This window comes from Polypterus senegalus, chromosome 4, assembly GCF_016835505.1.
Source record: "Polypterus senegalus isolate Bchr_013 chromosome 4, ASM1683550v1, whole genome shotgun sequence".
In the NCBI taxonomy this organism is placed as follows: Eukaryota; Metazoa; Chordata; class Cladistia; order Polypteriformes; family Polypteridae; genus Polypterus; species Polypterus senegalus.
The window spans coordinates 36,140,792-36,155,756 of record NC_053157.1 but is presented as its reverse complement, the minus strand read 5'-3'; the positions used below and the strand labels follow the sequence as shown (position 1 = coordinate 36,155,756).

The window sequence follows — 14,965 nt, the reverse complement described above, 5'->3', positions numbered from 1 at the left end:
TAAGCTTCTCTTGTGTCCTTTATGTATTCCTGAGTGATACCTGACATCTTCCTTGGTGCTGTTAAATGCTCTGTGTGTCCCCATGATATTCTCTGGAATTTGTCTGGCTCAGTGAGAGAGAGGTTAGGAGAACACACTGATCCAACGCATTGCTGCACCCACCACATGACAATTCAACTCAGGATCCCCAGATTAGGACCTGAGTGTAGCCATGCAATGAGCGACACTTCAGCATCAGACACAGAAGAAACATTGAGCGCATTGTGGTTGGTGCCCGTTTGTGTTACTTTGTTAAGCACACAGTTTTGTCTTTAAAATCTTACTTGTATTTTATTTTGAAATTGCTGTTTTTCTTCATGACAATTAACCATTCTAGAAATACATTGTGTTTTAAAAAATTATAATCAAGTTGGAAACCAATTGTTTATCTTGCTAGATTATTGACACAAAAATTGGACACTTTTTGTGCACATTAATGTGCATCAACAAATGTGATAAATGCAACAATGTTTGTTTTAGACTGTATATAAAAAGAAAGCCTGGTGTCTCAGTGACTGCTGATGATTAGTGTTTTTCACATCGCATGCTCCAGTCCTGGATGAAAAGGCATTCTAGGACCACTAAAGTAATGTAACAGTAAATTGAAAATGACCACAAAGTCTGCTATTCTCTGCAATAAGGTGAAAAACAGACCCACTTGTTACCATCTCTGAACCCAGAGAACAGTTACACTGTGTTGGGGAATTTTCCTTTCAATAACAGCCGAGTCTGCCCCTCCAATGGTTCCATCAGACATCCTTTATTACAGCAGATCTAAGGGAGCACTTAACATATGAAGTTCACAGTGACAAACACGGACTTAATACAAGGAACGTTAGTTTTACATAGACAGGGATGATTTCATAACACATTCTCATAAGAGATTTGTATAATGCCCATCACCCCATGTATTATATATGGATAGGAACTACTTTATATGGTTAGGTCAGGCACTGAAATAGTGAAATGCCTAAGAGAAGCAACTGAACAAGTGATCTTGCTGTTGCCATCTTGGGTACAGAAGGCTCAGAATACCTTGTCAGAGAATTGCAGGCATGCTCACTCATTGTAGAGCTGCAAGTGGAGCAAATGCTGAGATCTGCTGTGGTTTGGTTGTTTTTGTATTTATTTTGTGTATGTTCTCTAAATGTAGAGAAGTGTTTTGTGTCATAGTCTAATATGGCATTTTTAAATCTCTGATTTTTTTTTTTTATTAGAAGTTTGTACTATCAATCCAGTAACTATATTTTTTATACAAATTTTATGCTGAGTTGTGAGTGTGGAGATCTTCAGTTTAACAGCATGTTAGTGTGAGAACAAGAAGCGTCCACCATATTACAGTGCCATTTGAATTAAGGCTTAAATAGTATAGACTCCAAACTATAAATTTTCATTTCCTATATTATATAAAATTAAGTGTTGCTTATTCTTGCCCAAGCTTGTATGTGCTGTTTGATTTTATTCATACACTGATTATTCCAAGATGCATTACGTTGCTCAGTTTCTGAAGTCTACTGCCTTTAATCAGTCTTTGAAACATCTTCATCTTAATTATTTAATTCAAGGCTAAATGACATACATGCTGCAATCACGTTTGCTGTAGAACATTGTAGTAGTTAATACATTTAGGCTTTTCAAATAAGTAATTCTCAGTGGTAGAATCTGAGTCAATGTCTTTGTTTATTCCTCAGAAGTGTGAGAGGCATACTTAGAGAACATTGATCTGCTCATGAGAGAAACAGACAAGAGCTTCACAAACTTCTTTGTTGAATGCATTGAGTAATTTAGATGGTATCATTGTACTGAAACTTGTGCCGCTTATTTTATTGTCTGTTAAAGTGGCATAACAAAAAATACTAATATATCCCAACTGATTTCAGACATTTTGATTGTAAAGTGAATTGTGCTGTTTAATTCTGTTAGTTTGATGTCTTAGATTAAAAAAGTAAAAACACATAACTCTTTCATGTCTTTTTCAGCCTGATTCAGTGGGCCAATATGTTTAGTAAATATATACAATGCTGTGTGCATTTCAAAACAAAGGACTGGCATTTCTGGCAAACTACATTCATCAGTTTGGGTATTTTAGTACTGTATTTTTAATGCTGAGCAAATGTGTAAAATATATTGTATGAATATATTTCTTTTTATAAATTTTCTTTTTTTGGCAGGTTGTTTTTAATCTGCTGTCTCTTTATACTGCAGTGAATCTATACTCCTAATTTTACATTTAAAAATGATGAAATTATAAGTTTAACTTGCAATTACTGTAAATCTATTAAACCTATTTCTACAATGCCTACTCAATGCTAGTATCTGAAAACTGTTTCCCTCGACATAATACAGCATATCTATCAACACAATGTCCAGTGCAATAAACAGTGCAGTGGATAAGTATTTGGGACATTTTAATTATTCATTTTCAAACCTGCTCATTGCAGATCAGAGTCATAAGAATACCCTTCCATGTTGTAAAAAGCAGCTAACTAAAAGACATTGGCATTGTATCTGCTTCAGTACATCCTTAATGAAGAGATAGAGTAATGAGATGTCGAGAAACTGATCGAGGTACAGCCTTTGGCTACTTGTGGACATGCCCACCTGCCTATGTCGTATATATACTGTTCAAAAGAATTAAGGGAACACATAAATCACACATCGGATCTCGATGAACAACATATTCAATTGGAAAATCTTTACTGAGAACAAAATGATGTAACAGCAGTCAATGAAAACCAAAATCACAAACCCATTAAGAGCTGGATTCAACATCTCACCGAAAATCAAACTCAAAAATTGACATCACAGGCTGATTCAACTTGTATGAATTTCATCACAACAACTCTCAATGTGACTCAGTAGTGCATATGGCCCCCAGACCTGGATCAGGGCATCAGTGAGCTCCTAGACAGTCTGTGGCACTACATGGTGGCATTGAATGCACTGACACATAATATCCCAGAGGTTCTCAATTGTATTCAGGTCTAGGGAATGTGCAAGCCAGTCAATGGCATCAATGCCTTCATCATCCAGGAGCTGCCTACACACTCTGGCCACATGAGGCCAGGCATTGTTCTGCACCAGGAGGAACCCAGGGCCTACTGCACCAGCATACGGTGTGACAATGGCTTTGAGGATTTCATCCCAGTACCTAACAGCAGTCTGGGTACCATTGCCTAGCAAGTGTACAACCCTGCAAGTATATGCCTCCCCAGACCACCACTGACCCACTGCCAAACCAGTCATGCTGGATAATGTTGCTCGGTGCATAATGTTCACCACAGCTTCTGCAGATTCTTTCTCATCAGTGTGAACTTGCTCTCATCTCTGAAAAGAATGGGGCACCAATGGCGGAGCTTTCAATTATGTATTCTCTGACAAATGGCAATCGTGCTGCACAGTGATGGGCTCTGACTACAGGTTCCACTACAGGACATTGGGCCCTCAGGCCTCTCTCATGGACTCTCTTACTGACAGTTTGGTCAGAAACATGCACACCAATAGCCAGCTGAAGGTCATTTTGTAGGGATCTGGCAGTGCTCCACCTATTCCTCCTTGCAGATATTGGTCCTGCTGCTGGGTTGATGCCCTTCTATGGCCTTGTCTAGCTATCCTAGAGTAACTGCCTTTCTCCTGGTATCTCCTCCATGCTCTTGAGACTGTGATGGGAGACAAAGCAAACCTCCTTGCGACTGCACGTATGGATGTGCCATCCCGGAGGAGCTGGACAACCTGTGCAACATGAATAGGCTGCAGGTAGAGAAGAATCAGTCAGGAAGAATAAGAAGAGATCAATTATCTGTGGCCACCACCTGCCAAACCATTTGTTTTTTTGGGGGTTGTTTTACTGTTGCCTCTCCAGTGCACCTGTTTTCACTTTGATTTGCACCAAAATAGATGAAGCTGATTCACAATCGCTTATGAGTTCTAACTGGACAGATTGATTTCCCTGAAGCTTATCTGACTTGGTGTTAGACTGTGATGATTAAGTGTTCCCTACATTTTTGAGCAGTGTATATAATGTATATACTTTATTGGCTTAATGCCTGGTGACAAGAAGTGTTCATGTCTGTGTCAAAGACATAAGTTTTATCCATCCATCCATCCACCATCCATTATCCAACCCGCTATGTCCTAACTACAGGTTCACGGGGGGTCTGCTGGAGCCAATCCCAGCCAACACAGGGCACAAGGTTATATATCAGGTTAATGATTGCAATTGTATTGTCCAATAAAAGTGTGTTTTTAGCTAGGATTAGGCAGTTTAGTTTATACAGAAAGTAAGCTGATGCCAAAATCAGAATGTTTTGCTGTTATTTTTATTGAAGGAAATTTATCAAAGTGTTTTACAAATGGTAGAAGTGGGAAAATGGAGTATTCAGTTTTACAGCGACATATCAAATGACTTGCATTATGTACTATAAATACAAGCAAGGTCAACATTCATGAATCAATTTGTCTCTTCATTTTCTTAATCTATGTAATCTAATTGTCAAGTTGCAGGGAACTAGTAGTTTGGAACCAGCCCTGGACCAGGCACAAGTCCATGGCAGGATGCAAACACACAGCCATACCATGGCACTTAAGCTAGCTTGAATGTCTCTGGAGAAAAACCTAAGATATGTATAGAAAGAATGTTCAAAATCCACACAGATAATGACCAGGACAAAATTCAAAGCAAACCCGCCAGAACTGTGAAATAGAATGGGTAGTACTGAGCCAGCAGGCCTCCGAGAAAAGTAAGCAGGTGTTTGTAACTATTGCTCGTAGGAGTGAGATGATGTGGCCCAACTAACTACTGCTGCAAAGATGGATAAAATATAGTTGTATTCACATTTACTGTAAGGCAAGACTTCGTCCTGCCATGCGTAAATGTCCTTTTAAACATCTCATACAATTTGCTTCGGGCACAGGAATCCTCCAAAGCTAATTTTAATTTAAGGAAAACAAGCTATCCTCAAGTCAAAAATACAAATAGAAAAGACTGGTTGCTTTGAAAAATTTTTCCTTCTGTTTATGATTTATTTAATATTCATTGCTAACAATATTTCTTTCTTTTTTTCATAGACTATTCATGGACATAAAGGACCTATAACTGCTGTATCGTTTGCTCCAGATGGGCGCTACCTAGCTACATATTCCAATGCTGACAGTCACATTTCATTCTGGCAGGTGAGAAAGTGTAGTCTCTTATTGTATGCTATTAAAGATGGCTCCTACAGGACAAAAAAAGGAAAGGTTTCTGTATGAGGATTCATAAACTGTTGTATGTTACAATTTATGAAATCTGATTTTTTCTAATATTACATTAGATAATTATACATATACATTTTACAAAAAAGGTAGAAAAATATCCGTAAATAGAATCTTTCACATTGTGAAGATGTTATCTAGGTTTATTGAAGACTAGCAAAATACCCGCACTTCGCAGCGGAGAAGTAGTGTGTTAAATAAGTTATGAAAAAGGAAAGGAAACATTTTAAAAATAATGTAACATGATTGTCAATGTAATTGTTTTGTCACTGTTATGAGTGTTGCTGTCATTAAGGATTTGATTATCATTATTTCTTTCAATCAGGTTCGTATTTGGAGGACGTGTTGTGTTCAAGTTACATTCCGTATTTGTCAACCGTTGTAAAGATAACAGGTTTCATTCATCGAAGTGTTCACTACCCAAATCGCTACTCGTGTATCTAAGATGTTTAACAGGCATTCCCGTTATTAAGTTGTGGAATTGCCTGCGAGTAAATAATAATATATGTCTATGAACTTGTGGATTTGCCTGCGAGTATTTGGCAGCAGCATCACGAAGTTGTTTTTGTCTAGCTGCATCAGAAAATGTACCACAACGTCTGACACGCCTCCTTTTTTACTGTTTTCTCACAGCTTTGATTGCTGCTGTCATAATAGGTTTGAGTTTCATGGTTTGTTTCAATTACGTTAGTATTTGCAGGACTTGTGTTGAAGTGACATTCGGCATCTGTCAAGCATTGTAAGTATACTACGGCTTCATCGATAACTTCACATCCAGCTTTTGAGAGTTGAAACATTCATAAACATCAAAGTGTCCACTACTCAGATCATCACCTATGAATCTAAGATGTTTAAGATCCATTGGCGGTATTCCAAATGTGTAAAATATTTGGCCATTTCAGTAGACTTGAAATCAACAACTGAACAATTCAGCTGCAGCCATCAACTCACATGCAGAAGAATAGGTGAAGGGCTTAAGCATTTCACTCTTATAGTGCCCCTGTGCAGTATAATTATCTCCTGTACCGTCATTAGTCCACACCTTGAGCCTGTCTCAGTCATTCAATACATAAGACACAATGTTTCTCCGGATATCAAGATTAAGCCTAATATGGCCGTGCAATATGTAACACAGAGAATGTAAAAGGCAGGTGGCATCTCCGGGCATGGAAACCACTCGGTAAGTGACAGTTCTTTGATCGATGGTGATCACCTCGATAGACATCTCACTACCCAAATCGTTACTCGTGAATCTAAGATGTTTAACAGGCATTCCCGGTATTAACTTGTGGATTTGCGCGCGAATATTTAGCGGCAGCGTGTCTATGAACTTGTGGATTTGCCTGCGAGTATTTAGCGACAGCGTGTAAGGACGGCCTTAAATGGGCAGGCAGTCAATTACGTGGGAGGCGTGGGGATGGGGACGCAACACCGCCTCACACGGCGACCGAGCTGCAGGCTATGGACGTATATATGTACGTAAGTAGGATTCAGTTATGACCGTTACGCATACAATTTCAAAATGAAATCTGCTTAACTTTTGTAAGTAACCTGTAAGGAATGAGCCTGCTAAATTTCAGCCTTCTACCCACACAGGAAGTTGGAGAATTAGTGATGAGTGGGTGAGTCAGTCAGTCAGTGAGGGCTTTGCCATTTATTACTATAGATTACTGCTTAAGAGTATTCAACATACAAAGTTTGATAAGGGAGATGAGACCAATTCACTCCATGAAGTAAATTTGTTTAGGAAATATATTATCCTGATGCTGAAAATGTTACCAAGGTTTCTACTTCAACTACATGTCTCATTAGTTTGTTCCAGATTGCCGCCACACTTTGTGTGAAGAAGTTCTTCCTGTCTTCAGGTTTTAAACACACATCCCTTTAATTTCCATAGAGATGTCCTCGAGTACATAATTCATTTGGTTTAACTGAAAGAATTATAAGGGATATATTTTATAGATGTGGAAGCCTACACAGATTTGAATTTGAAATTCCCCTTTCCTGTCATAGGACATGCTGTTTAGACCCAGTATGCACACTCTCTTGGTATTCTCTGGGTAGCTTCCAGAGATTCTGTTGTAGCCAGTGACCAGAACCGCATGTATTGCACCAGATTTATTCTTCTTCAACATATTAACCCGATGAGTGCTGTATGAATGTAAATCCTGTAAATCATTTTACAAATTGCTTCATGTAGCTCAGTGTCATCTGTCTTGTATTTACCATTAATGATCATTTTGACTGCTTGGTGTATTTTGCACTTGTGTATGTTAATCTACATTTTCAGAGTGTTTACCTAGTTCTTTTTGAGTTAGTTTTGATTCTGACTCAGTATTTCACAAGTTTACTAATTCAGTATGTATGGCATTTCCAAGTACAGATCCAGAAAACACTCCATAAATGACTTCACCAAGCAGGCTGTTCTCCTCCTACCTTTACTTGTTTGTTCATTAGTCAACCACTTCAAAATCCAGTTTCAGAACCTACCTCCGCTACCAGTAGCTTTTAAATTTAAAATTAATGTTTGATGTGAAATTCAATCAAAGACTTTTTGAAAATCTGACTAAATTTTATTTTATACTTTATTGTTGTCAATTCCTCTCATGAACTCATGCTAGCTGGTGTGCTATTTTTATGCAAGTAGTGTTCTCCGTTTTTTCTAATTATAGTTTTGATCACTTTGAATGGCGTAGATGTAGGTCTTATTGGTGTGTAATTATCGTGATGAATTTTGCCTCCCTTCTTGTGAACTGTAGTCACATTTGAACATTTCTGTCACCTGGCATTTCTCCCATCTGAAGAGTTTACTGGATTGGGGGTGAAGTGGAAGGCAAACTGTTAACATGCAGTGCTTTTAATGTCTTCATTTTTTCATCTTAGCGAAAAGGGAGAAGCACACCATTTTACGTACTTCTTAATCAAACTTTACAATTTTAGTTTATAGTATTAAGAACTTTAGCATGGATTAGTTCAGTCCAGTGCAAGGTTATCAATATATGAGGCCCAAAATAGGCGAATCCACCAAATGCTGTCATAACATTTTTTATTGGTTGCTTTTGTTATAACATGCTTGTCAGTAAAAAATTGCATCTTAACCAGTTTTAATGGGACCTTTTAAAACACTATGATAAATTTCACAGAAGCTATTAAAATCTAGAATTCTTAATTAATATTTAAGAAAGTAATTATGTCCTCCCTTGCTTTGAACATTTTTGTATTACCCATAAAAGAGGAACATTTTTTCATTGCAAGTTTGTAGTTCTCTTCAAAACAGAAAACTTGTTTTTTCTTGGTTAAACTTTCATTAAATAACAAAAAGTGAATTAATCATTGTCCTCCTTCAAAATATGTGCATTGTTGGAGTGCATTTCAGCCTTCTTGTTTAAGTGGAATATGCTTGCTGGGATAGGCTCCAGCTTCCCTTATACCCTGCACAGATATTATCCACAGCGGGTTGGATAATAGATGGATGGATGATTCTATACAAATGCTATTAATAAGAAAATGCTATGGTATAAAACCATGTTGAATTTTTGCTTATGTTCATAGAATTTTATGATTTAATTCTCTGTTGACTAATTCTTATATTTTTCCTAAGAAATTGTAAGTATTTAAAACACAAACATTTAAATCTTTAAGGATTCTTCTAGGGAAATGCTGTTATGTTAAATATGTACTCTTCTGCCTTAGTAGTATTGTAAATATTAGTGCCATTTGTGATGGCACACTGAAGCAGGAAGGAATGTCACATGACTGCAATAGAGCACAGCAAGTCCAAAGTATAGCGAGAGATTGACAGAGAATCATACACTACTAGTGATGACACCCATCAGCATGCCAGTGCAGGTGTATAGGTATTGCAAGGGAGAGCCGTGTGCCTAGTAGTGCGACGGGCATGGCCAGAAATACAGTAAAGAGAGAGAGAGTAATACATTTAACTTAAGTAGAAATGGATAAGAATATTACAGTGCAGGCAGCCCATCAGGTGACAGAGATGCTTGACCCTCAATGTAAGATGTATAGGAGGGTAGAATGCATTCAAGCTGATAAGGGGCAACAGATGGCCCTAGCATGGGAGATCCTTTGAATGTAGAGAACAAAAGGATTGTTCAGAGTTCAGTTGTTTCCCTCCAGCTCATCAGGTGATAGGACACTGTTCCTGAGTGAAAGACTGGGACTTTGGAGGCCCTTTTATGTAAGGTAGGCAAAGAGACGTCATCCTTTAAGGGCTGCGGGTAGCCTCAGGAATGTAGTGGTCTTAGAGCTACCAGAGGGCACTTTGGCTTGGTGATCTCAAGACTTTATAGACACAGTCATTTAATTTCATGATTAACAGGAACTTCAGAGGGTTTGTAAAGGTGTCCCATGTAAAAGTCAGAACATGGTTTCACTGGGAATTTAGGGTAAATCAATGTTTGAGAAAGAGATGAAAAGTGAAAAACAGTATGCAGAGGTAAGCAAGTGGCCTGCTCCACCTGATATACATCATTCAAAATTGTTTACTTGTATTTTGTTATTTCCATTTTGTTTATGCTCCTTATGTATTTTGGTTGCTACTAAAATGCAATTTTTGCATATATTAGCTATGTTGACTTCGTTCTTTGTTTGGAGGACCTCTATGGGAATACCAGCTCTTATTATACACCATACAGTTTTACACAAGTGTGGGATGTTTCATTTGGCTCTACACACCCTGATGCTGGTAGGCTTAACCATTACTATACCATTAAATTCCTCATCGTAACTGTGAGAGACCCAGCCTAGCATCAACAGAAGCAAGACAAGAACCACGTCTGGATGGGCACCAGTCCATCATAACTTGCTGATCAACATTTCAAATAGTTTAGTAATTTGAATGTAATTCATTCCTTAGTTGATTTGTTTAATAAGATCTCTTGACCAAAATGGTAAATAGTATGTACTTTTCTTTCTAACTAGGGTAGGTAAATATCTTTGTAACACTGACTTGTTTTCCTGATATATGCTGTACATCCGTGTTTGTGATAATCAGATATCCGAGCAGTGCATACTGACTGAGCCTGTCTTCCCTAAGCTAATATATGTCCTCTTTGTTTACTGTTTGAATTAAAGGATAAATGCAATTGACCATGAATCCAAAAAAATAAAATAAAAGTAAGACAAATTGAAAAGGCTTTGAGTTAAAAAATATATATAAATAAATCTTTGCTAAATGTAATGGAAATCGAATGACAATCAAAGATTTATTGTATCTATATTGCACAAAGCAGTGTAATTAAATAAGATGATTAATTTAATGTACAGATTATCCTGTAAGAAATTATTTGAAATGGGTACTAGTAACCACAAATGCTTTAAAAACCTTTGATGTGCAGGTATGAGGAGAAGTGTTTCCTTTAGAATTTTGTGTTCCTGAAAATGTGTTCAGTCTTCATCCACCAGAAGTCGTAATAAGGCACTAAAATGTGTAATTTTATTTCTTTACTGAGCATATTCTTAAAATGTTCAAGATTAATGAGAGGAAAAAGGTGGTAAACGTTAGATTTAAAATCTGGTGGAAAAGTGATCAGCAGCAATAGCCTCAACCAAATCGTTTTGGCAGCTGCCGATCAGACCTGTGTTGCCTTTGCAGTTTATTGCGGCCCGTTCCTTCTTACAGCAAAACTTTGTTAGTTCATTTTTATTTATGAGATGTTTTACATAAATGGCTTACTTCACTTCAAGAAACATCATTTCAGTAAGACTTGTGGTTTCTGACTTGATCTATCTAAAATTTAAGCCACTCTGTCACTAATTTAGTCTTGATTTTTGAGTCATTATTTTCCATTACCAAACCTCTTTTGAGCCTCACAGCACAAATAAATGCCCTGACACTGTGCTGTTGGAATTCATTTTCCCTCAAGTGCTAGAGATGTGTGTAGAGTCTTAGCTGTCAACCTTCGTTCCTTTGGTTTGCCTCTTTGAACGGTGGTCTCTGCAGGATATACACACCTAGAGGGAGTAGAACTGCTGCCGGCTTTCTTCCATTTGTGCGCTATGAAATAATTAAGACCCAAGTCTTTAGAAACGCATGTATAACCAGTTCCAGGTTTATGATAAATTTTTCTCCAGTCTTCTGAAATCTTAATTGATCAGAGAATGTTGTGCTTCAAGTAAACCAAATGTGTGGGATTAATTTATAGAGCATCTTAAATCAGCATCTGAATGTTATGCCATTGATTGGAATGCCTGACTTTCTAGTTATCCCTTTTCCTAGAGGTGTGCATACTTCTTCCACTCTTGACCTATTTAAATAATATGTTAAATTAAGGTACTGTATTCAATGTCGTGTTTTGTGTGTGTTGCTTTTTCTACTGTTGTGATTTAAATAAAGATCCAGAAAATTTCAGGGTTCATCAATATTTAGTTAAAATTGTCATTAGCAATAAAATTGTTTTTTCTCATTAATTTTTTCTCTTAAAAATCCAACACATTATGTCAAATTCGGTTAAGAGGAAAACATATTTAAGGATTGTTACCAAGCAGATGAAAAGCAAGAATTAGCAGCACTGCCGTTTGATGTGACATGTTAAGCTAATACTGTTCATGCAGGACAGTCATGAAAGATCTCTGTTGGTGATATCGGAGAATGACGAGCTAATTGTGGCCATGTATTAGGTTGGGTCTATCAAAAGCATTAACATGTCAGTCCTACATTTAGACATTTTATTGCCTCTATAGACTTGATCATCCCCCTGCCTGATGGCATTATGTATGTCAGACCCATATACAATAAACTGCGTTTCAGACTGAATCCTTGAAATCCTTTTACTGTCCATCCTGCATTCACCTTGTACCTGTATGTCTTAATGTATGTTAAAAATAATTTTATGGATCTAAAAACAACTTGGCTGTTGCTCACACCCATTTGCTTCATTTTTATTTATATAGTTAGTGTGAAAATGCCACCCATTAGCATTTCATTTTTTGAACTGCAATAGAATAATAAATAAGAATGTTGTGATTTGTAACAATCTTTTAATAAAAACAAGATGGCTCTTTAAAGTGACCTCAGAATGGAGTGATCTTTCGTTTTCCCTGCATTGTATTCTGCACAGTTAATGCAGGAAAATCACTAACATTAGTCATCTTAAAAGGGTTATTACTCAAGATGATTTAAATTGTGAAAATGTCAGCCTTGCTGGCACACTCCCTGCTAGAGATGCTGTGATTTACAGTCCCTGACTCTGCTTTGCCACTGAGACAGGCTACAAAAGGTAATAGAAAGTACTGCAGCTTTTCAGCTACAAATGCAGACATGACTGCTATTTTTCATTATTATTTGTAGAAGTCACTGTATTTTTGTAACTCCTTGTTATTAATATTTATTATTTTTTAAACTGTATTTGTCAAGTCGTAGAACTTGATATTCTCAGTTGTGCCCCTCCCCATGCATATTTAATGTTTATAGTGCTGTGTTAAGTGAATCTGCATTTTTCTCACAAATCATGGTAGATTCAACACATTTGTCCTTTAGAGTGTTGTTAGGAATTAAATATTGAACAATAAGAAAAGAAAAGTTACTAGTCTGCTTTGCTTGGGCTGCTTCCCTGACCTTGCTGCAAGCATTAAAGAAGAATCCCATGGAGTTCACAGGAGGCATCTTTAATGGTGCTTTAGTTCCTGTTGTGTGGACATTTGTTGAAAAAGTAATAAAGGCAACACATCATCAGAGATCAGCACCCAGGATAACTGTAAAAATGTAATCCATTCAATCTAAATCATTGCCTTTAACACTCCTATCAAAATTTGATCGGTTCTATGGATAGTTATATTTAATTTACTCTCACTTGTGTATTTAGAATTTGCAGTAAGAATAGTTCAGGTATCTGCTAATGGTAGACGTCTGAGAATTGTATAGTTTATATAAGTTTACCAGGATGACCAGGTTTTATAAATTTCACTAGGCACATTACCTGTCGAAAGTTAATACCAAATATTTCTAACTATATTCTGTCTCTTGACCTACCTGTACTTTCAGTGCCTTTCCTCTGTACCCTCGTGTGTCTGAACCTCTCTTATGTGACTCTCCCACTCTTGCACACGTTTCCATAAAGCCTGATACTCAGACTTTGCTATTCCAAGGCACCTTTCTCATCTTCTGTCTGCTTTTATACTTGCTGTGTGTGTCAGTGTACCTCCTATGCCTTTACTCCTCCTTGTGTGCCTCACGCGCGCACTTCCTCTTTCGATTGTGTCACCAAAGCCAAATTGACTAATCACACCAAAGCCAAACTGACCAATCAGATTGCTCGGAGGGACACACACTCACAATTAACATATGGAAGTTTACATTTTTCAAAAGGCTTCAGAAATGCTTGTTGAACTTGATGATCCAGGCTACTCCTGTTCTGTTAATTGTGCAATACTATAGTTTATATGTTGAGGTAGCAGGGTTCTTTTGTAGCGCCTTTCCTTTAGAACAAATCTTAATAAGACAATCTGTGGTCATATACGGAACATACTTTTTACCAAAATTCAAAAAGACAAAACAAAATTTAGAGCTAGAATTAGAGGTGTAAAGACAATAAATTAAAGCAACATTTTCTAAATAGAGTTAGTGTAGGGTTATGTCAGTGTGCATCTGCAAATTAAAAGGAAAGGTTAAAGGTTATTTCCACGCTAAAAAGGAAGGAGAGTTAAAGATGCAATGTTTTAGCTGTATGACCTTCATCAAATGTGCAACTGTAAAAGAAAAAGCATTTATCATATATAGGAGGAGAAAAAGGGTACAAAGCCAGGGCAGATGAAAGAAGAAGGTGAGATAGTTGAGAAATGGCTGCCATTACAGAAGATCCAAAAGTTAGTCAGTAAAAACTAGATGATTAGTGAGGTGAGTTTTTGGAGCAAATGGCAGTGAAAAGGAGGAACACAGGATTGATAAGTAAGAAAGACAGAGGAGTAAGAAAGGAAGAAAGAGTCTTAGAAAATGTTTTTAAACAAAGCATGGTGGGCCACAGCAAGTTAAATCCAATGGAGTTAGTGTAGTGCAAAGGAAAGGTTGTTGTTCCGTTGGTGGAAAAGTCCTTCATCACTTATAATGATGACATCTCTTACACTCAGTGCATACGCTGACAGAGAGCATCATCAGCATAACATAAACTATCAATGAGTAGCAAATACTGATATTAAGTACAATTGTATGTAAATATGTGGGCATCCTGAATAAGTTATATGTTCAATTTTTAAGCAAAACTTGGATAAAATTTATAAGAAAAAAAATTATTTTTTAAGAAGCCATGCATTGATGCACACAGAATGACCTCTTTTATGTTTTGGTATACGATGGCACTGGTATCATCACTTTAATTACTTTAATTTATAGTCCACGCTAGCATAGGCACAGATTACAATGTAGGGTGTAATATAAGTTTAGGTAAATTTAACATATTAATGACAGGATGTTCTGCTTGCAATTATTTGTCATTTTACAGAGACAGAATATCATTTTTACTTAATTACCTAAACAGTAAAGTTTGTTTGGTTGTTTTTTGCTCACCTTTTTAATACAGATGAACCCATCTGGAATCACATTTTTAAATTTGTATTCTCAGCTTTTTTCATGCAATTTATATACGAGGTGTGAGAATTTAATTCCCAGAATGCACCTTTAAAAATATATATATATGGAACTGTACACTAGTAACTATTG

General features: G+C 36.9%; 1 protein-coding gene across 4 annotated transcripts in view; it reads left to right on the top strand.

The window, feature by feature from the left end:
* The window catches only part of LOC120527253 (WD repeat-containing protein 7), a 522,770-nt gene that overhangs the window by 500,041 nt on the left and 7,764 nt on the right, over positions 1-14,965 (top strand). For all 4 annotated transcript variants that reach the window (XM_039750464.1, XM_039750463.1, XM_039750462.1 and 1 more), the window contains one exon: positions 5,107-5,211. In XM_039750464.1, coding sequence (XP_039606398.1) covers positions 5,107-5,211 — 105 coding nt within the window. The remainder of the gene's footprint in view (positions 1-5,106; positions 5,212-14,965) is intronic.